The 21,501-nt window shown below is 51.1% G+C and overlaps 2 protein-coding genes across 2 annotated transcripts; one reads left to right on the forward strand and one right to left on the reverse strand.

Moving 5' to 3' along the window:
- Positions 1-2,555: 2,555 nt before the first annotated feature.
- LOC138994762 (intercellular adhesion molecule 5-like) lies at positions 2,556-8,049 on the forward strand. The gene is made up of 7 exons (XM_070394909.1): positions 2,556-2,610; positions 3,838-4,104; positions 4,958-5,278; positions 5,534-5,812; positions 6,493-6,762; positions 7,409-7,651; positions 7,847-8,049. The coding sequence occupies exons 1-7, from the start codon at positions 2,556-2,558 to the stop codon at positions 8,047-8,049; spliced, it is 1,638 nt and encodes a 545-aa protein (XP_070251010.1).
- Positions 8,050-12,905: 4,856 nt separating this feature from the next.
- LOC138995012 (somatotropin-like) lies at positions 12,906-20,562 on the reverse strand. Its single transcript, XM_070395381.1, has 5 exons — positions 20,543-20,562; positions 14,138-14,345; positions 13,764-13,880; positions 13,426-13,587; positions 12,906-13,106 (listed from the first exon to the last, which is right to left on the reverse strand). The coding sequence occupies exons 1-5, from the start codon at positions 20,560-20,562 to the stop codon at positions 12,906-12,908; spliced, it is 708 nt and encodes a 235-aa protein (XP_070251482.1).
- Between the last annotated feature and the right edge of the window lie 939 nt (positions 20,563-21,501).

The following is a 21,501-nucleotide window of genomic DNA, read 5'->3' on the forward strand; positions in this document are numbered from 1 at the left end:
GCCGAGAGGGCCGGCTAGGACCTGAAGCCCGAAGACCGAGGTCCAACGCCGAACGAGCTCCGCGGCCCAAGGCGGGAAGGCAGCTGCGCGCGCAGCCTCCTCCCGCGCCAAACGGCTCGCGTCTCCAGGCCGTACCACGAGAGGAACAGGCGCAGGGGAAGACAACCCCTGGTTTTACCGATGGAGCCATTATTTTCTGCAACAAACCCTTTACTTTTGTTTTAATTTTTATGTAGTTGCGATGAACTTGAGTCAAAGAGGCTTTCTCTGCCGAGCAGGATCCTGACTTGCCTACCTGGATCTTCCCCGCGCACCCCTCCTCTCGTTTTAGCTTCCTGCTCGCCTCACTCGTTTCAGCCAACCCTGGCGAAGCTTCTGCGTTACGTCACGAGTTTCTAGGCAGATCAGGAGCGCCCTCGCGCGCCCCCGCCTGGTGGCGCCTCCTTGAGCGACCAAACGGTCCCAGCGCGTGGCGGGACCCGAGAGCGCGGCAGGCGAGGCGTGCGAGACGGGCGGGCGAGTGGACCGAGCGACCCGAGGAGAGGAACGGCGGGAGCGGCGGGGAGCGGCCCTCAGTGAGGATCTAGGCTTGGTTCTGTTTGCTCGGGTTTATGCCGGTGTCTCCTCGCGGAACCGATAGAGATCTGACCTCATGGCCAGCTTCGCCTCCTCACACGTTCGTGGGCTGGACACCCTAAGGAGCACTTGTCTTTTTTTTCCCACATATATTTTTTAATGTTTTAAATGCCATTCCCTTTAAAAGCCTTTACGGTCTGCGGGGCTACGAGCGTGAGAGCCACCCTAGAGAGGAAACTCCTTCGGAGCAAGAGCTGGCCTTCTGCTCTGTTGCAGCCTATCGGTGGGCGCGGGTCCTCCCACAAGTATTTGTAAATATCCTCACCCGTGGGTTGGCTGGTTCGTTCATTCCTGGTTTTTTAACTCCTACAACCATTCTGGACGCGTGGGATCCATCAGTGACGCACACGCCTTGCGCTCACGGGCCAGGGAGGGAGGTGGACATACTGAGAGGCCCAAGAGGTAAAGGGGAGGGTGCTGGGAGCTCTCAGATGGCCCTCCATTCAGAGTTGTTTGTGGTGCTGTGGCCCCATCCAAGCACAGATAATATGGACTCACAGAATATCTAGAAGCAGCGAAGTCCTCAGACCGCCGACTGGGTTTGAATCCCGCCTGAACCTCGTCATTAGTTGTGTGATTTGGAATAAGTTATTTTACTTCTCTTAGCCTCCGTCTCACCTGTAAAAGTAGGGGTGATTAAAGCAAAGCACTCAGTCCGGTGTCGGGAGCACCGTATATGTTTTCCAAATGTTAGAAATTACTGGACAGGATGGGACCGAGAACGTGCCTGTAGGTCCGCAGTGAACGCCCAGCTCGGAGTAGGTGTTAAGAAGAGAGCACTTTGTGTCAAGGAATTAGAAAGTTCATCGGGATTCTAATAGTGCCCACAATAAAAAAATAATAACGTTAATTGGCATTCTGCAGTGTATGAGTTAATGTGACTGACATGAAAAGAATCATACCGCTAAATAATGTTATGCGTGCCCTTGAAACAGTGAGAAAGCCATTTTCCCGTGCCCTTCAATATGAACAACGGATATTTTCTAAATCCTACGTGAGATGTGAAAAATACTTAAAACACTGCTATTTTGATTGATCTGTAACATACACTTCTAAGTAAAACCAATATGCAAGCACAACCTCTAACCCCCATTTCCAATGAAAACCATACTCCCTCAACGTCTTCTATCTAGACTTTTTAATATCCATGAGCTGTAGGACTCATGCTTTGCATAAAGTGAGGCACAGATAATGTGAATAAGTGAGGGGTTGTGAAGTTGGACAGGGTCAGTCAAGAAACCTTTCTCAGGAGAAAAAAATCTTGAATGAGGTTTTGAAGGAAAACGCTTATGGTTTGGTGGAGAAAAGAGAAGTGGACACTCTCCATTTAACTCAGCCCAAGAAGTAATCCATTGGTGAACATGGAAGCAGATCAGGAAAAGACAGATTATCTTGAGGGGCGTTTCATAGAGATCATGAAGAAAGAGGCCTGATGAAATATGTCTCCCTTACATCAGAGGCTGGGACTCCAGTGACCATTTTCTAGATTCAGGGTCACTGTCTGCAGGACAGTGCTAGATAAACACCATCAGATTTTATCCCTCTAAACCTTGTTTTTCATGTTTCCATGCTAACAGCCTTCTTCTGTTGACTCAAGTAGAAGCAAACATGTAAACAGACAAGTGCGATACACGCTTATACAGGACTTCCACTTAATCTAATATTCCCTATTATTTTCCTGCGTCTTTTTGCTATATGCATAAACCAACCCAAAATACAAGCAAGATGTTCTTTTCATATCACCCACACCACTGACACTCTTGCTGCAGTTTCTCCAAACTATGTATGGTTTCAGGAAAGGAGCTGGCTTTAAAAAATACCAAAGATAATTTTCTATATCTTTTTTTTTTTTTTTTTTTGGTCACTTTCTCCAGCGTTGCTCTTTTCGTTCTCTCCAGCTGTCGGCCTTTCTCATAAGGATGGAAATGCTACTCTTTGGTGTCTGGGTCCTGCTGGCTTTGATCTCTTTCCCAGGTGAGACTATTTGGAAAAGTTTCTTTAGCTAGTATGTGTCAGGACACAGGTGGCTGGTCAATGAGGAAAAGGACAGGAAGTCCTGAACAGGGGAACACTCTAGTATTATTGCCCCCTGGACTCTTGGGAGAAATATCTATTCCTTGCATCACTAGGACACAGAATCTAGGTGTCTCTGACTGTATTGGGATAACCCAGGGCTGTCCTACTTTTCTCCTCTTAAAAAAATAGTTTTACTTCCTTGTTGCCACCCTTTGTGTCATGAAGAGCCACAATAGGACTTTGATAGGATAGGGCCCATAGCTCAGTTATGAGGAGTTCTCTGAATGATTAGAAAGGAACTGAGCCTCAGTGGGTAACATTGCCACGGGAGTGCCTATTCCCAGAGGGGACTGGTATTTGGGAGATGAAGTAGGTGGGCTTGGAGTAGCTAACGGGGATTGTAGGGAAGCTTTCATCAGGCATCTAAAATTTACCTGAGCGAGGCCTTTCTCATTGCGCCTGAGATTTCCCTAACAGGCTAACCTCTTAAGCATTCAAAAACATCTGTTGCTTTAGCACCAGAGCAAAATGGAACAGTCTCACTTTGAGAAGAGGTGAAAAGTGCCATGGAAAATGAGTGACCCTGGGAGTCACATTTAGAAACTCGTGGTCCTCATAACTTAGTGTGCATTAGGGTCGCCAGGAGTGCTTGTTTTGTTCACCTGCATATTTCCAGGTCCCACCTTCACGAGTTTTTAACCATTCAGTCTGAGGTGGAGCTAGAATTTGTAGTTTTACAAGCATTCCAGGTGATTCTGGTGATGGTCATGTTTAGGCCATATGGTTTGAGAGAAACACTGCTTTGAGATAAAACAAAGCTCTTTTTTAGGGGTCTAATTACCCCAGCAGCCAGTTGGGTCCTCAGCAGCCAATCCTGAGAGCTTCAAAGATTTCTGGAAATTTGGGAAGAGAATGGCTTCCTGAGCATAATTTTTTTTAGCAACTCCATAGTTTCCACAGTGACACTAATGGGAAAATCAGATCCCAAGAAAGATGGTGAGTGGAGGGAATGATGGTGGAATCAGGGTCCTAACTTGTTCATTAAGGGTCTTTTTGTCTAGTCCCCATACTTTTTCATTCAGGGTACGTTTCCTATTCTCTGTAACTAGGTAACTAGGCTCTGTAGTTTGTGAGGGTCTTGTGGTCTTCACCGAAGTCTTTGGCATATATGATTGATCATTTCAGGGGCCACAGAAGGGCTATTTGAGGTCTCTGTTTGGCCAGATCAGGCTCTGGTAAAGTTTGGAGAATCCCTAGTGGTCAACTGCAGCACTAACTGTCCAGACCCAGGACCCAGCGGAATTGAGACCTTCTTAAAGAAAACCCAGGTGGGCAGAGGGCCTCAGTGGAAGGAGTTTCTCCTGGAGGATGTCACCAAGAATTCCATTCTGCAGTGCTTCTTCTCTTGCGCAGGGATCCAAAAGGACAGAAGCCTGGGCATCACCGTGTATCGTGAGTGGGGCTGAGGGCTGGGCAGGAAGAGAATGGGGGAACGTGACTGCCTTCTTTAGGGAAATATTGGACAGAGATTTCTTTCAGAGGAGAGAGGGCTCTTAATAAAGATTTCCATCATATTGTAGGAATTATAGAGCCAATTACTTCTATTTACCTTTGGTGTAGGCTTTTAAATGAGGAGCATACCATAGAGTGCATGCAGACATCTGTGCTGGAGAATACATTCAAATACAAGGGGAATATGCTAATAATGCTCACTTACAAATATTCAAAAAAGTATAAAACAAGTGCTGAATTATTTGCCACAAATCCTTAGAGTAAATAGGGGTTGGAGATGGAGTGTCTCCGTGGGCTGGGTTGGAGAAGTGTTCATGGGAGAGGAGACTCTTGAGCTTCACTCTGCAGTCTGGTTAGGATTGGAAGTGATGGAGGTGGTGAGAAGGGTCTTTCAGGTGGGCAGATAGTATTGGCAAAGATATGGCTTTAAGAATAAGTGTGCTCACTGTGGGGGTAAGAGCATGGTTAACTTGGGTGTAGTTTTTGTGTGATGCCAAGGAGCTCCTCAGAAGCTGCTCGCACCTCTGAAGCACTCTGGTAAGAGATAAAAGCTCTCTGAATGGCAGCAACCATCAAAGCAAGGCACCCCTCTGCATGCCAGTTCTTGGTTATGGCTGTAGCCACCTTTCATGGGCAGAAGAAGAGCCAAAGGCTAACTTGTCCCATCTGACACTGTTGATCAGATGGTTTAATGGTAGCAGTCACCTTCTATCACAGGCTGCCTGTCCTATACCATTTCTTTCTGGAGAGGTGAGTAGCCTTCTCTCATCAAACCTGCATTTTTGTCTTAAAGAGCCACCGGAGCAGGTGATCCTGGAGTTGCTGCCTGCGTGGGTGGCCTTGGACGAAGTCTTTACAGTGAAGTGCCATGTGCCCAGGGTAGCACCCCTGGAGAACCTCACCCTGACCCTTCTCCAGGGCAACCAAGAACTACATAGAAAGACCTTTATGAGTGTGGCTGTGGCCTCCCAGAGAGCTGAGGTCACCATCATTGCCAAAGCACAAAGGGAGGACCACAGGTGCAATTTCTCCTGCCATGCAGAACTGGACCTGAGGTCACATGGTGGTGGGCTCTTTCACTCCAGCTCAGCCAGCAAGCTGCTCCAGATTTTTGGTGAGTTGGAGCTCAGGTGTGGAAGGAATCCTGAGGCTCATTGTCCTCATCTTACCTTGGCCTTGAGGACTAAGTTCCCACGGGGTTTAGGATGAGGGTGTGAGAGTAACTGAGCTTCACCTCATCTTGGGCTTTAAACTCACCCTGGGGGACAGAGAGCTTGTTGCCCTCCTCCCTTCCTACATCGTGGGGTCCTGTGTGACATGATTTACCATGGGTTTCCTCCTTTCTTTCCTTTTCCTCATTTCTTGGCAGAATTTTCTCAGCGTCCCCAAATCTGGGTCTCCCCACTTATGGAGGTTGAGACAGCAGAGACTGTGAGCTGTGGGATGGCGAGAGTGTTCCCAGCCAAAGAGTTAATGTTCCAGATCTTCTTGGGGGACCAGGAGCTGAGCCCCTTTCTCTCCTGGGAGGGAGACACCGCATGGGCCAATGCCACTGTTCGGGCCATGGAGACTGGTGATCAGGAGCTGTCCTGCCTTGTATCTCTGGGTCCGATGGAACAGAAAACAAGAGAGCTAGTGCATGTCTATAGTAAGTTACCGGCTTCTTCCCTTCCCCGTCAGGGTTCTCTGCCCCTGGAAATGCCTGCAATAAAGCCTTGGGGATTTTCTGATCAGCGCAGGCAGATTGGAAACATGCATCGAGACAGGAGCTTTTTCAGCCTTCATCCTGTTTGCTTAGGCCAGTGGTCGGCAAACATTAGTCAACAGAGCCAAATATCAACAGTACGACGATTGAAATTTCTTTTGAGAGCCAAATTTTTTAAACTTAAACTATATAGGTAGGTACATTGTTATTAACTTAATTAGGGTACTCCTAAGGCTTAGGAAGAGCCACACTCAAGGGGCCAAAGAGCCGCATGTGGCTTGCGAGGCGCAGTTTGCCGACCACGGGCTTAGGCCATGCTACTCAAATGCTTGAACTCCTTTCTAGAAACAGTCATTTGAGTGAGGAGGAAATCTGTAAGATGAAAAGACATCTTGCTATCCTTGCCAAGGGACGTAGCCAAATGTGGGCACGCCACATTTGTTGTAGGAAAAGCTCTCAAGTTCCTAAAGCACCTTGTTGCTCCTGCCATTCAGCACAGAGCAATAAGAGTCTCCACAGTCTTCCCCTTGTTGTCTGTCTACCTGAGGGATGCCAGCAGCAGCATGAGTGCCCAAGGCGCTGCCAGTTTGGAGAAAGATGTGTGGTTGTCTTTTTCCTTATAGGCTTCCCTCCACCGATCCTGGAGATAGAAGAATTATACCCACTGGCAGGGACAGATATTAACGTGACCTGTGCAGGGCATGTGTTAACATCACCCAGCCCTACTCTTCGACTACAGGGAGCCCCAGACCTCCCTGCCCCTGGGGAGCCTGCCTGGCTTTTACTTACCGCCAGGGAGGAAGATGATGGCCGAAATTTCTCCTGTGAGGCCTCTTTGGAGGTTCAGGGTCAACGGCTGATCAAAACCACCACAGCCCAGCTCCATGTCTTATGTGAGTACCGGCCCTATCTTTCTTTTCAAAGCAAGGAATATTACTGTCCCTTTTCCAGAGATCTTGGCCAGCGGCTTTTTATTAGAGTTCCCACATTTTTTTCTCATTAAACAATCAAAAGAAAAAATTACGTTAAAGCTCTCCATGCTGACCTTACCCCCAGCAAAGTGAGTGGGGAGAAATGTGAGGGAACTGGGAAAAGAAGAGAGAACGCAGTTACAGTAATCAGGTGGTGGTGGTGGTGGGGGCAATGACTGAGAACCCAGTAAGTAATAGTTAAGAGTTTATGCTGAGAAAGGAAATTTCCACCTAAAAATCTGTGCTTTGAAAAATAGAAAATGCTCATCTCTGGTTCACCACTACCCACGTTCTCACTCACTAAGAAGCAGGGGCCCCAGAGCCACCATTAATGGAGCAGTCAGATCATTTAGTCACAGTCCATGAAAATGCCTGGTGCTGCACCTCAGCAGACTCCTTGGCAGCAGGGACGGAAGAAAAGGAGAGAGGCTCAAAGCAGGGAGCGGATGGTCCTCCTCTTGGGTGGAGGGGAGACAGCATTTGGATTGGAGGGAGAGGTGAGCATGACTAGTGAGGAGGGAAGGTGCACACTGAACTCTGTTTCCTCTGGGACTCTTTTTCCCCCCAGACAAGCCTCGGTTAGAGGAATCTGGTTGCCCTGGCAACCAAACATGGCTAGAAGGCAAGGAACAGAAGCTTGCCTGTGTCCCAAAGGGAAACCCAACTCCATCGTTGGTATGTACCTGGAATGGAGTGATCTTCGACTTTCAAATGCCACAGAAAGCAACCCAGAACCACACTGGAACCTACTGCTGCACGGCCACTAACCAGCTGGGCTCTGTCAGCAAAGACATTGCTCTCATTGTTCAAGGTGACCATGGCTCCCCTGCTGCTAGGCCCAGGATGGGAGTCCCCCAGGGGTGGGAGTCTTATCCAAACATGGAAAGAAGAAAGATTTCAGCGGACTGGGGAGGAGGAGACCGAGAACTGGGCTTGGTGGGCTGGGGCAGGGTGATCCTCCTTGCTCTTGAACCCTTCCAATTCTCTGTCTTCTGTGCTTGGGCAGAACTGAATGAAGACATCAGCTCCATCGTCATCATTCTTATTGCCGCCCTTGGAATAGGCGTATTCAGCATTGCACTGTATTTTAACTATCTGCCCTGCAAGATAGAGGGGAGGAAATCGCCCTATCGGCAGAAGGAGAAGAACAAAGAGGAGGAAAGCCAGTTTGCTGTTCAAGCAGAGACATGCAGCGCACATGACTGTTAAGTAGAACGGCTGTTTGGTTGAAGGTGACCTCTATTACTGGGTTTTCTAAGGGAGGAAAGGGGGTAGAGGAGAAAGGAAGAGACATCCTCTGTGTTAGGCAGTCCCATAAAGCATGCTGTGGGCCCCAAGCCCCTTGTATCCAATCCATTCACAAGCTGCACTCTCCAGCTTCACTGCAGTCACTAGGAATTTCAGTCTGTGTTCAGCTAGAGAGGACCCTCGATCCTTGCTGTATGCCTCACCAGTCCCCCAGATTAAAGAAGATGATCCTGTCTGTGCCTCGTCCTTCCATTACCACGGCCCTTTGCTCCCAATTATCAGACCGAAGAGATAGAAATGTCTCAGAAATGCACCTCATTTCTCATGGTTTCCTCATAACTAAGTGGGGACCAACAGGCCACCACCCAGCCTCTCCAGCTCTCAACCAGCCAGAAGGCCAGTAAGTTGGAAACCACCTCTCCCCTCGGGCCTCCCCGCAGGAGGTGCCCTGACCAGCGTGCCCTGCAGACGGGAAACCGGGCGGAGAGGACGGACTCGGACCTCGCAGGCCTCTCTCCCCCTCGCAGCCAGTGCCCGGGGCAGGAACCCATGGTCCCCGCGGGGAGACGAAGGCGGCGGCCGCCAGGGACTTACCGGACAGGGCGTGGCCAAGGCACCCCTGAAATCTCCCAGGAGCCCGAGGAGAAAGCCGCGGCTGTCGCTGCGGGCGCATTCAGTTTCCACGCCCCCAACCGCGCCGATAGCAAGCCGGTCGCGTCCCTGCACCCACCGCGGTTAAAGGAGACCCGGCGCCTTCGCTGCAGGGCAGGCTCCACGGTCTCCGCTCCAACCTTTGCCAGGCCAGGCTGCCCAAGGCCTCTGTCCACTGTCGCTCATCCTCTCTGAGAATTTTCAAAAGTTACCATTTTATTTATTTATTTTTAAAATATATTTTATTGATTTTTTTTTTTATAGAGAGGAAGAGAGAGGGATAGAGAGTTAGAAACATCGATGAGAGAGAAACATCGGCCAGCTGCCTCCTGCACATCTCCTACTGGGGATGTGCCCGCAACCAAGGTACATGCCCTTGACCGTAATCGAACCTGGGACCTTTCAGTCCGCAGGCCAACGCTTTATCCACTGAGCCAAACCAGTCAGGGCACCATTTTATTTATTTAAAAAAAATATATCTTCATTGATTTCAGAGAGGAAGGGAGAGGGAGAGAGATAAAAACAACAATGGTGTCCTAGCTGGTTTGGCTCAGTGGATAGAGCGTTGGCTTGGGGACTGAAGGGTCCCTGGTTCCATTCCCGGTCAAAGGCACTTACCTGGGCAATCGGGGTGCATGAGAGGCAACCAGTCAATCTGTCTTTCTCACATCACGCCCCCTCCCTCTCTTCCACTCTCTTTGAAAAGCAATGGAAAAAAACAGCCACATGGCTGAGCATCGACCTATATGAACCAGGAGGTCACGATTGGATTCCCAGTCAGGGCACATGCTGGCTTGCACGCTGCATCCCCAGTGCGGGCTGTGCAGGAAGCAGCCGATCAGTGATTCTCATCATTGATGTTTCTATCTCTCCCTCCCTCTCCCTTCCTCTCTGAAATAAATAAAAATATATTTAGAAAAAAAAAACATTAAAAAAACAAAACAAAACACCCACAGGTGAGGATTAACGAAACAAATAAACAAAAAACAACCAAAACAACAAACTCTTGCCTGGATCCCTCACCAGACCAATCAAATCAGAATCGTAGGGAGTGGAGGCTACCACCCAAGTTGTTTAGAAAACATCCCAGGCGTTTATAACTTGCAGTGGAGGTTGCCATTCACTGCCAAATTGAAGAGCTGAACGGCAGAATAACATTGTTGTTTTTTTTATCAAAGAGTTTAGGGTAGATGGCCTTTAAGGTCTTTTTAAATTCTAAAATTTTTACAAAATCAATTAGCATCTTTAAAATTCTCAGCCAGCAGGGGTGGAGTTGATTCAGCTGTACCCGGAAGGAATTGAGCGGATACTCTCTGGAGTGTGGCGCCCCCTGCAGTCGATTGCTATCATGACACTTTAGAATCCTCTTACTAGTAGTGTTCCTCTCCTGCCACGTTCATTCATTAAATACAGTAAAACCTCAATATAACGGACGAATTCAGGAGAGGGGCGTGTCCGTTAAAGCCAAAAGTCCATTATATAATAAAAGGTGGTTTTCCGAATGGGTATGTTAAAAAACTGACAAATTAGTTTACCTGCTTTTACTTATGCAGACACCGTCATGTAATTAAAATGAAATTACAGAAAAGTCTATATATATTACTATAATTTTAAATTTATGCTAAATAGGTCTAGTGGGGTGTGCAGGAGACAGCCAATCAATGATTCTCTGTCATCCTGATGTTTCTCTCTCCCTCTCTCTCCCTCTCCATTCTTCTCTGAAGTCAATAAAAATATTTTTTTAAATGCTTAAATTCTGATTAAAAAAAAAAAATAAGTCTAGTAAATGCATGCATACTCACCAGTCACCTTGAGTAAGCAAATGCACATGGCCAGGTGGGGCCTAGCACTTCTCAGAACACTGCCAACACGCATTAAAACTGCTGCAGAAAGTCACTCCAGGTGACAACAGAACCAAGTACCGCATGCGATGCAGTGTGATCACGTGCAAATCATTTGTCAAACATTGTTTATGAGTGACTTGGATTTAAATATGTAGACTATAGTTGTAGTTCTGTAAAATATTTCTTTCTGTTGGCCAAATTACTACAGGGTTTTCCCCCCCGACATATGGCCCATTCGCTAAAATTTGTTAAAAATGACAGTGACTTAATAACAAAAAAAATAACCTGTTAATTAAAGTTTAAGCAAATCTTGGTTAAAAGCATTTTATAATGAACAGGGTGTTAATCTTCACATAAGACATATAGACCGGAAATTTTGTCCGTTAAATTCGAAGTCTGTTAAATCAAGATCCACAAAATTGAGGGCTTACTGTACTTCTTAAGATGGCTCACATTTTCTTTTAAAACACTTATTCAAGGTGAGACATAATTATATATCTGTGCTAATGACATCAACTTCTAAAGACTGTGAGATTTCCAACAATTCTAAGGCCAAATGAGGCTCCTTGCAGAGATGGATTTTAGCTCAATGTAAGACAGCAATTCTCAACCTGTGGGTCGCGACCCCTTTGGCGGTCGAACGACCCTTTCACAGGGGTCGCCTAAGACCATCCTGCATATCAGATATTTACATTACGATTCATAACAGTAGCAACATTACAGTTATGAAGTAGCAACGAAAATAATTTTATGGTTGGGTCACACCATGAGGAACTGTATTTAAAGGGCCAGAAGGTTGAGAACCACTGAGAGAGATACTTCTCTGAGAGCAGAGAGATTTAGTGGAATGAGTTGCCTTGTGAGCTAGCGATTCCCTTCACGCTAGTGCCTCACAAGTCAATACTATCTGCAAGGGATGCTATAGAGCAGTGGTTCTCAACCTTGGCTGCACATTAGAATCACCTGGGAATCTTTTTAAAATCCTGATTTCTGGGCCTCATCCTCCGGAAATTCTGTTTCTTTGTTATGGGGTGGGGCCACAACATTAGTAACAAAGAAACAGAATTTCCAGAGGATGAGGCCCAGAAATCAGGATTTTAAAAAGATTCCCAGGTGATTCTAATGTGCAGCCAAGGTTGAGAACCACTGCTATAGAGTAAGATCCCTAATTTAGATGAAATTAGGATGACCTAAGAGGCCCTTCTAACTCCAAAATGCCATGATTTTCAAGTCAGACAATAAAAGAATAATCTAAGGCAGATGAATGGTTTCTGAGCAATAAAATGAAGCTGATTTATTCCAACTTTCACCCTCTCCCCAAAGACTTATGTTACTAAATATAAAATATTGCAAGTGAATACTGGTGAGTCCTATTCTAAAGAAAATGCATTACAGCACATACAAATCTGAACTTCCCAGGGAGATTAATTAGAAGGTGATTATTTGCAATTTAGAATCCCTCCCCCACTTTTCTTGTCCCACTTCAGATCCCAAACATTCGATTCTGTTTGTCCCAAAGCGATGTTTGCCTCATTCCCATTTCCCAAGGGTAGTGGAGCCTGATGTGTATCTCCCTTCAGATTTCTGCACGAATGTAATTCTATGGTTTCTCTCGTTTTCTCACATGTCAGGGTGTTTTGCTTCTGTACTTACAGCTGTCACGCTTTCGTTTCTTCCCACGCTTGGGGGCTAGGTTTGGGTTGCGGTGCTGGGGTGGGTGGCGGGAAACACTCCAAGTACTTTCTAGGGGTGGCCCTGACCTATGGCTGCCCAGTAAGCAGGGACCACGGACCTAGCAAGTGGACTTGGCGTGTAACAGAGAGGAGTGAAGGTATCAGCTTCTTTCTAACTCAGGAAGAACCTGGCCAGTTATTCAGCAGCCTGTTTTTTGGGTTTTTTTTGTAAATATATTTTTATTGATTTCAGAGACAGGAAGGGAGAGAGCGTTAGGAACATCAATAAGAGAGAAACGTCTATCGGCTCTCTCCTTCACACCCCCTACTGGGAATTGAGCCTGCAACCCGGGCATGTGCCCTGACCCTGAATGAACCAGCAACCTCCTGGTGCAATGGATGACACTCAACCAACTGAGCCACAGTTGGGTGTGGCCTGGTTCTCAATAGACCCCCCAGAGTTCCTGCAGGTTGTCCTCCCAACCTGCCACTTGCCCTGTTCGAATCCCCCACCCCCTTCACAATAGAATGACTTCTACTCAGACATTATGATGCAAATGTATTTTATTAAGAAAGGATGGTGGGCACTGGAGGGACCCTTTCCAGGGTCAGGGGAGGCACTGGGGAGGGTCACAGAGATGGCCAGCTGCTAGAAGGCACAGCCGCTTTCCATGAAGCGGCGACACTTGGTGAACCGCAGGTACGTCTCAACCTTGTGCAGGTCCTTCTTGAAGCAGGAGAGCAGCCCGTAGTTCTTGAGCACGGTGTCACCACTACGCAAGTTTGTGTCAAACCTGTCGTAGGTTTGCGTAAGGATCAGCCCCGAATGCGAGCTGCCATCTTCCAGCTCCTGCAAAAGGGAAGGAGAGACAGAAACTCAGCCCTCGCCTTGCCAACTGTGCCTCCCTCTCCCTCGATATCCCTCCCTCCCCTCCCGGGCTTAGAGGAGGATGGGGAGGAACCCAAAGGGGAAATGAGGGGGAGGGTTTCTCCTGGGTCAAGGCTGGACTGCTGCAAAGAGAGCCGCAGTATCTCTCTTCTCCAGCCCATGTAAGTCCCCAACCCCTCAGCTAAGCCAGCTGGGGCTCCAGGCCCAGGGAAGGGCAAGCAGACCCCGGCCGGAGGGGGAGGGGGTGGGCACGACACGGGACCAACAACACCATCCCCACCCGCATCAGGGCTTGGATGCCCTCCTCCAGGTCCTTCAGCTTCTCATAGACGCCGTTGGAGATGCCCAACAGCAGGCCACTGGTGAAGGCCCTGCTGAGGGCCTGCATGGGCCCGAGCCACGACTGGATGAGTAGCAGCGAGAAGCGGAGCAGCTCTGTGTCCTGCGGGGAGAGGGTGGATGGTGGGCACCTGGCAGCCCCGCCAACGCTGGCTTCTGCTGGCCTTCCCCCACCGTCCCACCGCCCTCTGCCACCTCCGCCACCTTGAGGAGAAGGCAGCCCAGGGCCCGGGTTGGGGGGAGGCCCTGCTCCCAGGCTGGGCTATGAAGGCCACTCACGGATTTCTGCCGGGCCTCCTCCTTGCCCGTGGGGGCCGGGATGGTCTCCGAGAAGCAGTAGGCAGCCTGGGCGTTCTGGATCGAGTATCTCTGTCCCTCTGGGATGTAGGAGCGCTCCTGGGAGAGGGAATGTTCGCCCAGGTCTGAGCCGGTGCACGGTTCTCACCATGGCTTTATTGAAACCCACCCACTCCCTCCCAGTTGACAGCATCTTCACTTGGATAAAACCACCCTGAACTCATCCGTTTTCTCCCCTTATGCTGGGCAGGGTGGGGGGAGTGGGGAATCCAGCCCTTCCTGCCACCGCCCCACCACCCGGCTTCCGCCCCACCACCCGGCTTCCGCCCCACCACCGGGCTTCCCGGATTGCTTACAAAGTCTTTGTAGGTGTCAGCAGCCAGTTGGTGCAGGTGCTGGGCCCGGAGCACAGCGTTGGCAAACATGCTGGACAAGGACATGGTGGGGAAGGCAGCCACCTCCTGGGGCCAGGGCAGGCAGAGGAGGGCAAAAGCCAGGAGCAGGGAGGTCCGGGGGCCTAGAGAGACATGGAGGCCGAGGGTGGGTTCCCAGAGAGCAGGGAGCCTAAGTCTCCAGCCAGGCCTCTTCCTGCCCCAGGGGCCTTCCTTTCTCCTCCACCGCCCCCCATCCCCACCCCTAGGGACTGAGAACATTTTAAACTTGACCAAATGTCTGGGCGTGGATGTCTCATGCTCTCTTTTAGAATCCCCAAAGCCCAGGGTCAGTGCCCCATCCACCTATAGGGCTCCCGTATTGCCCCCTAGTACACAGCAAGCCCAGGGGGATTTTCGGGGTGCCTACCTGCAGCCATTACAGCCGGGTGAGTTGTCCACAGGTCCCTGAGCGGCTTGGGAGCTGGGTCCTAGGATCCTGGAATGGGTCCCTTGCGGACCCTTTTTATACCCTGGTCCCATCTCTCTCCCCCTCTGCCCCCACCTGCTTTTTCTATGCATTTATGTATAGGCCCACTGACAGGCCTCTGCTGATGGATAATTTAGAACCTCCTCCCACGCAGGCTGTTCCCGCTCCTCTCCTGGGGTCATGTCCCCAGGCTTTTCCCCTCTCCACCGTCACCAGCCATGTGAGGGTTGCTTGCACAGGGTCTCACCTAGGGAGATTACCAATCTGTCCTCTTTTTAGGAGGGGTGTGACAGAAGGGAGTCGTCTGAGTCCATGTAGGGTATTGCTGTGAAGTTGTCCACCAGGTGAGGAGGGTCCACCTGGTCCCCCAGAGGGGGGCTATATCAGGATGACTGTGCCTGCAGAGCTGTGTCAGCCCTTCCTCGCTATAGTTCTGTCCTCTTCCTTTCAGTTCCCTCCACCCACCACAGAGAATGTGTGTGTTGGAAAAGGGATCAAGACAGCAATAGTTTGGGGGCGCAGTTCAGCCCAGATTCTACCTTGGCCTCTATCACCATCCTCAAGGAGACCATCTCACCTCCTGGTCCCTTGGACAGCTAGATGCAGTGCTAGTACTGACCACTAGAGGGCATTGGCCCGACACACTGCCCTCTCCTTTCTCTGGGTGTTGGGGCTCCCCCAGGTGGCTGGGCAAAGGACGGAAACTTTAGGTATGGGTGCTCCTTTGGACCTACACAGAGGTACAAACTAAGAAGCAGAAATCCAGGGAACAGACAGGTACCACAAGCACTTCCTCCCGCAGGCCTGTCACCATCAGGGAATCTCAAAGTTGGAAGAGAACTTGAGAGTCTGAGCCTTGTCCCCAGGGTGGGCACCACTGCTATTTTAACTTCACATCCCTCTGAACACGGGGATCCTGCCCCTAATCACGAGGGTCCCTTTGCCTCATTTTGTCCTCTCCTAAAGGGCAGATTGTTGTCCCTTATTTCCTAGGTGAGGATGGCCCAGAGACACAGGTGCATGTTGGAGACCACACAGCAGGCAAGGCTAGGGCCGGGCAGGCTAGCCCTGCTGCCTTCAGCCTCCTGCCGCTCAGGGTGCTGGCTCTTTCAGCATCTGGAGGTTACCAGCATTAAATCGCCCCCAGGGATAGGAGGAGGAAAGAACACTTTCTCCTTCCTTTAAACCCTTTGCCCCTGAGTCTGAGGACATTTAGCACTTGACCTGTGGGAAAACAAACAAGCAAACCCTTGTAGAGGTGGTTGGTTATGCTGTTGACAAACAACATTGAGAAGTCACAGCCACAAGGTGAGTGCTTGCACCTTGCCGCCTCCCCCTGGCAGGACCAGAAGGTAGAGCTCCCTTTCCTCCCATCCTTCCTGGTTGCCCAGCCATGCCCTGGGTTTACTATCTGCTAGGGAGGACTCGGGGGCCTGTGGGAGCTGTTCAAGCAGGACTGTCAGGTCAGCCTGAGGGGGCAGCCAAGCCAGAGGCTCTGAGGAAGCGGGAGGAGCCAGGTGGGCAGTGGAGGAGGGTCTCTGAGCTCTTCACGCCTTCTGCCTCCCCTGCCACTCCTTCCGCTACCTGGGGGAGGGGCACTGGTGTGGAACCCCTCACGACAGGCTTCTAGCTAATGCTGGGGAACTTCTATGTGAACTGTGCCCCATGGGAGAAAAGCCCCAGGCCTCCTCCAGGTGTGAGGGCATAAAGCTCAAACTGGGGAGTGCGTGAGAGCCTCCCGCGCATGGCACAATGAGGTGTGGCCGAGGCTCCACCAGGCAGGTCACTGCCAAGAACAGAGGGGACTGGCCAGGACACGGAGCGTCTCCTCTCACCAAACCCACTTCTGTTGACCCCAGAGCTAGGTTGGCCCAGGGGACTCTGGGGACCTCCAGGGACACACCTTTACAGAAAGGTTACCATGGCGGCAACTATTGGACCCAAAGAGGGAAGAACTGAAGGGTGTGGGGTGGGCATTGGTGATTCTCTCTTCTGGTCTGGACCTTTTCAGGGCCTTTAGTGATGGAGACCACAGACATGATTCATCGCTAGTAGAAGATAAACTCTGAATGAGACAGGATTTTCCCTTCGGTGCGGGGAGTCACCTACCCTTTCTTGGGGCCAGAGCCCTAGCTACTCCAGGTTCAGAGACTGCCCAACAATAGCCTCTGCATGGTGGCCAGTGGGGATGCTGTGCCCAGCATCTCTGAGGTCTACCTTGAAAGGCTCGGACGAACCCCCCCATTATCTTGGAAACCATGAATTTCAGGGTGTTTCCCTTCATCTTTAAGATTTGTCCATCTCTGGGGATCTCTGTACCGACTGTGGGAGCTCTCATGTCTGTTCTTGATCCAAAAGTGGCCTCTTTCAGGCTTCAGGAGCCACTCCGAGGTTCAAGGCCGTGGGGTTTACAGCCATCTCATTGTTCCCAGTCACACTGGCCCTGAGCTTAGGCACAGCCTCAGAGGGACTGGTGGCAGCTCTTTCCGCTCCCCCTTGGTCACTGGAGACCCACACTTGCCACTGCTCACTCTGTCCTGCCTTCCTCGAGGCCAGAGTCTGGGATGATCCCCGGGGCAACTTGATCCTCTCTGCTTCCAGGGTGGGTCTGAACACCGTGCTCAGGGCATTGAGTCAAAGTCTTTAGAGAATATTATGTGGGGACTCCCATGGGCTTCTCCAGGGGACATGAGGAAGGAGATCAACGTTTCTGCGTGCCCACCACATGTCAGGCGCTGTCCTGGGTGGCAGAGGGGTGAGGCCCATTTCATAGAGGACACTCAGGCTCAGAGAGATTTGCCTGGAGTCTCCCACTCCTAGGTGATGGCTGCCCAGGGCCTGGTGTTCCCACTGCGCCAGCTCTTCAGAAGCTCATTTAGGAAAGACGGTGGGGCTGCCAGGCCAGGGCAGAACTTTCCGCAGCGCAAAGCTAGCGGGGCAGCGTCTAGTCTCCGCACAGATGTTCAAGGCAGGTGGGGGCAGATGAACGCAAGGACCTGTAGCCCAGCATGAGGTCCATAGGCACTAAGCAGAGTGGCAGAAAAACAACCCGACGGAGCGTGATTGAATGAACCACGCCACATCATCCCTCACATGTGCATTGCACGTTTCAGTGTGCATTGAGTTTTCACTTCCCTTATCTCAGCGGACCCTGGGGCTAGCCAGAGGGCTCAAGCATGGAGGACGGGTCATGGAGGGTGTTGTTGACAACTGGGTGAGGATCTCTGAGCAACCTGGAAGTGCACAGCAAGCTGCATAACTGGGCCTACTGAGTAATTTCCACTTGATGGATTATTCTCCAGGGAGCCCGGCTGATAGGGAAAGAAGTAATAAGAACCAAGGTGTGTCCAGCAGCTGTGGGAAGCCTGGGGTGCTTTCCTGATCGGCGATCTCAGCTGGAAATAACTTCTGCCTCCTTTTACCTTATTCTGTGGCTAAGTGTGGACATCTTATTCTCCTTATGGGACTGTAGGCACTTTGAGGTGAATTCGTGCCATTCAATCATTCATTCATTCATTCATTCATTCTCTTATTCATGTACAAACGGATTCAACAAGCAGTTGTTGCTCCTTCCATATGCCAGGCACTGTACCAGGCAGATGGACATGCATGCATACCTAGATAACAAAAGACACGATCCTTTCTCTGCCGGAGTGTACAGTCTACGCTATGGGAAGAGAGACAAGAGCAAACGAATAAATACACAATGGTAAAATCTATACAGACATTTCACATAGGGAAAACTGCCATGAAGGAAAGAGCCAAGACATAGGGGTGAGAGAGCAGTCTGGGGGTGTGGGGGGAACTGCAGCTGGCACGGTCCCAGGCTCAGGAACTCAGCAAGCATCCGCTGCATGGATTGAATGGTTAGAAGGATGGTGCCACGGAAAGAGCTCAACTACCCACCCAGCCAGGAATGACAAGGCAGGCCACACTGTGCCTCGATGTCCTTCACACAGTACAGTGATTTAAATTAACAAGTAAAAAAAAAACCCCAAAAAACAAGTGCAGGATCTCGCAATGTACGGCAATACTCCCACGAAAACGTTTAATCGAAAAAAGCCAGACACAAGGCGGGCGTGCAGATGCTGATCCCAGTGCACACGCATGTTCCACACGGACTCACAACGTTCAGAACGTGAGCCCTAAGCGAGACCTAGCAAGGGGCCCGGCCCTCCCACTCGTGCCATGTGAGAAAGGGGTGTGAGGGCCCAGAGAAAAGTGTCTGTCTCTTTCTTTTTCTTCCTTGGAAATTTGCATTAGGATCCATCGAAATGTGTTTTCACAAGCCACTCTGAACTGGGGATTGAATGCTGGTTGCATTTCCCGGGAGAGCCTTCTGGGTTGGCGACGGCAGCCGGCTGAGGGGTTCCAAGTGGAAGGTTTGTGGTGCTGGTTGTTGTGTTTGTTTGCAGCTGAGTCCCCGGCAGGTCCCTAGGGGCCATCGCCAGGTGCAGCACGGACAGCAGGGACCGACTCGGGAAGGTCACTGTCGTGAGCCTGAACCAGCTACTGAGGTCATCTAAGGAGAGCCGAGCCCGCGTGCAGGATCCGGCGTCCCACGCCCTGTGTGCCGAGATGGCCTTTGAGGCCCTAAACAGAGGACCCCGCCGGGCTCGACACCTGCCCTGGGACCGACCCTACTTGCCAGTGACACCCGGACAGGGGCAGCTTTTCGCGTTTTGTTTTGTTTTTCTCTCACCTCCAATCTGCTGGAAAAACACCCAAACCCTCGGTCAGAGGGGCCCAGGCCTCGCAGCACCTGCAGCGAGAGGGCCGGAAGCCAAGCTAGCAGAGGAGGAAGCAGCCTGCCCTTGCCCCAGGGCCCCAGGGACTGGGCTGGATTCCCCCAGTGGGCAGTGGGGCATGTGCCCACCCTCAGGGCTGCATTCTGGGGAGAGCGAGGGCCAAGCAGCGGCCCAGCCAAAGCTGGACTCCTGGAGGACGCCGGGTGGGCCCTCCGGCCTGTTGGGGAGGAGCGGGGCCTTCGGGGCTTTGGGTCTGGTGAGCGATGGGGAACTGGCAACAAAGGGAGCCCTCCCAGGGAAAGCTGAGCCAGATCATGTAAATGGGCATGGAGATGCCCAATAAAATTGTATTGGCATTAAGCGGTGCTCAACTTGTCAATATCTGGGGGGTCCCAGTAAAAGATTTTGGTTCATGTTCTGGATCTTGGTGGTGGTGGTGCTGGTGGTTAGACAAACCTGCATGCATGCTACAGACTGCACCCCGAAAGAAAACAAAGCCACTTTTACTGTGAGATAGTTTAAAAGACACAAACAGCACCTGGCTCAGTTCCCTGCCCTCAGCAAAGATTCCCACCTTTGTTTCCGCTGCCTAAGTCAGACGTGACGACACCTTAACACAGAAAAACAGACCAGGGAGGGCTTCTCTATCACAACCGGGAAGGCAAATGCCCTTGAGGGGGGCGTGTCTGGTGGAGGAGGCAGGCCTCGCTGCTCAAGTGATTCTCTGCCGACAACGCTTCAAAGCGTTAGGGAAACTCAGTTATTCAAAGGTCTTAAGTTGCTTTTCGGTAAAGCCAAGGCCTCCCTTAACTCAGGTCGGCCCCAAGCAGGGGGAGACCCTGCTGGGGGGAGAAGTGAAGACTCCCCCACCCCCAGCCCGGCTGGCTGCTCCGGGTCCCTGGTGGAGGTAGGAGGACAGAATTAGTGCCACTATGCAAAGCAGCCAGAGAGGAAGGGCTCCAGCTCAGTGGAGGCAGATACCAAAACAAGCCAGTTCCCTGTGGCAGCCCAGACACCAGGGAGGGAGCCGGCCAGGCCCAGGCTGGCTCCAAGTGGGCGTCACTGAGTGATGAAGAGGTGGACTGGAAGCCCCAGGGCTGGGTGCCTTAGCCTCCTGCCCCACCCCGAGTTCCAGAGGGAAGCTGCTCTCACTGGTCCTCCCGCATGCCCATGCCGCATCCCGTTCCTGAGGGCAGGGATTGCTCCTGCCCGAATCCAGAGCACGAATGGCAAAGAAGTGTTTTAGGGTCTCCCCAAGGGCAACAGGAAGTGGTGCGCAGCCTGGCTTTGCACACTGAAATTACTTGGTTAATTGCACTTGAGCTCCCAGCTGTGAGCTCCTCCCACTCACTCCAGCAGCTGGCAGCTTGGGGCCCTAATTGGTAGGACCCTAGGGACCATGTTGTGGGGACCTTGTAACCCTACGGGGCTTCTGATGTGATGATTGGAAAATGAAGGGGTCACCTGACCAAGGCCCCCCGCAAAATTTGCCACCACAAAGCCTCCCTCTTTAGGAGTCTCTCTTACATGGCTCTGGGTCAAACAACAAAAAAATAAATTTCCAGGCTCAGTGGGGGCCAGCGGGGTAGGGGTAGGGTTGGGGGTGGGGGTAGAGGCAGGGGAACCCCTGCCCTCAGGCAGCTTCTAGTTTAACTGGAAAACAAAGCCCATGTGGACAGCACAAGGCTGTAGCTAAGTCAGAGCTGCAGAGGCTGGGGCAGAGCAGGGAGTGGGCAGGGACTGGGGCACTTTGGGAGGGCTTCCCGTAGGTGGAGGGCTTTGAAGGACAGTAGGATTGGGATGGGGAGGGGAGGAAAAGCTCCTTCAGGGCTGAGATCCCTGCCCTACAGAGCAGGACTCAAGTGCTGCTTGTTGGCTGCAGGGAATTTAAGGAGAAGGGCCAGTCCAATCAGCCTTTCCCCGGCTTCTCTGGGCCCAGCCGGGGTCAGAGCAGGGGACTGAAGGAGGCCATGTCCCAACTGACCTCCGGAGAGAAGTAGCAAGTGAGCCCAGGAGAGGTCCCTCGGCCCCATGGCAATGGTCCCCTCCCACGCCCCACAAGCCCACAGGTGCCAAACATTTGTGCTCAAACAGATACTCTCATTCACCCC

Source organism: Myotis yumanensis, unplaced genomic scaffold (assembly GCF_028538775.1).
Source record: "Myotis yumanensis isolate MYYU_CA2020_CCGP unplaced genomic scaffold, mMyoYum1.0.hap1 SCAF_16, whole genome shotgun sequence".
NCBI lineage: Eukaryota > Metazoa > Chordata > Mammalia > Chiroptera > Vespertilionidae > Myotis > Myotis yumanensis.

Excerpts from the sequence above, each read along its gene's own strand:
- LOC138995012 (XM_070395381.1), bottom strand. The coding sequence starts at position 20,562 with ATGGGCATGCGGGAGGACCA. Across the intron at positions 13,881-14,137 it reads CTGACACCTACAAAGACTTT|GAGCGCTCCTACATCCCAGA; the intron begins GTAAGCAATCCG and ends TCCCTCTCCCAG. Across the intron at positions 13,107-13,425 it reads GCATCCAAGCCCTGATGCGG|GAGCTGGAAGATGGCAGCTC; the intron begins GTGGGGATGGTG and ends TCCCTTTTGCAG.
- LOC138994762 (XM_070394909.1), top strand. The coding sequence starts at position 2,556 with ATGGAAATGCTACTCTTTGGTGTCTGGGTCCTGCTGGCTTTGATCTCT. Across the intron at positions 4,105-4,957 it reads CCTGGGCATCACCGTGTATC|AGCCACCGGAGCAGGTGATC; the intron begins GTGAGTGGGGCT and ends TTTGTCTTAAAG. Across the intron at positions 5,279-5,533 it reads CAAGCTGCTCCAGATTTTTG|AATTTTCTCAGCGTCCCCAA; the intron begins GTGAGTTGGAGC and ends ATTTCTTGGCAG.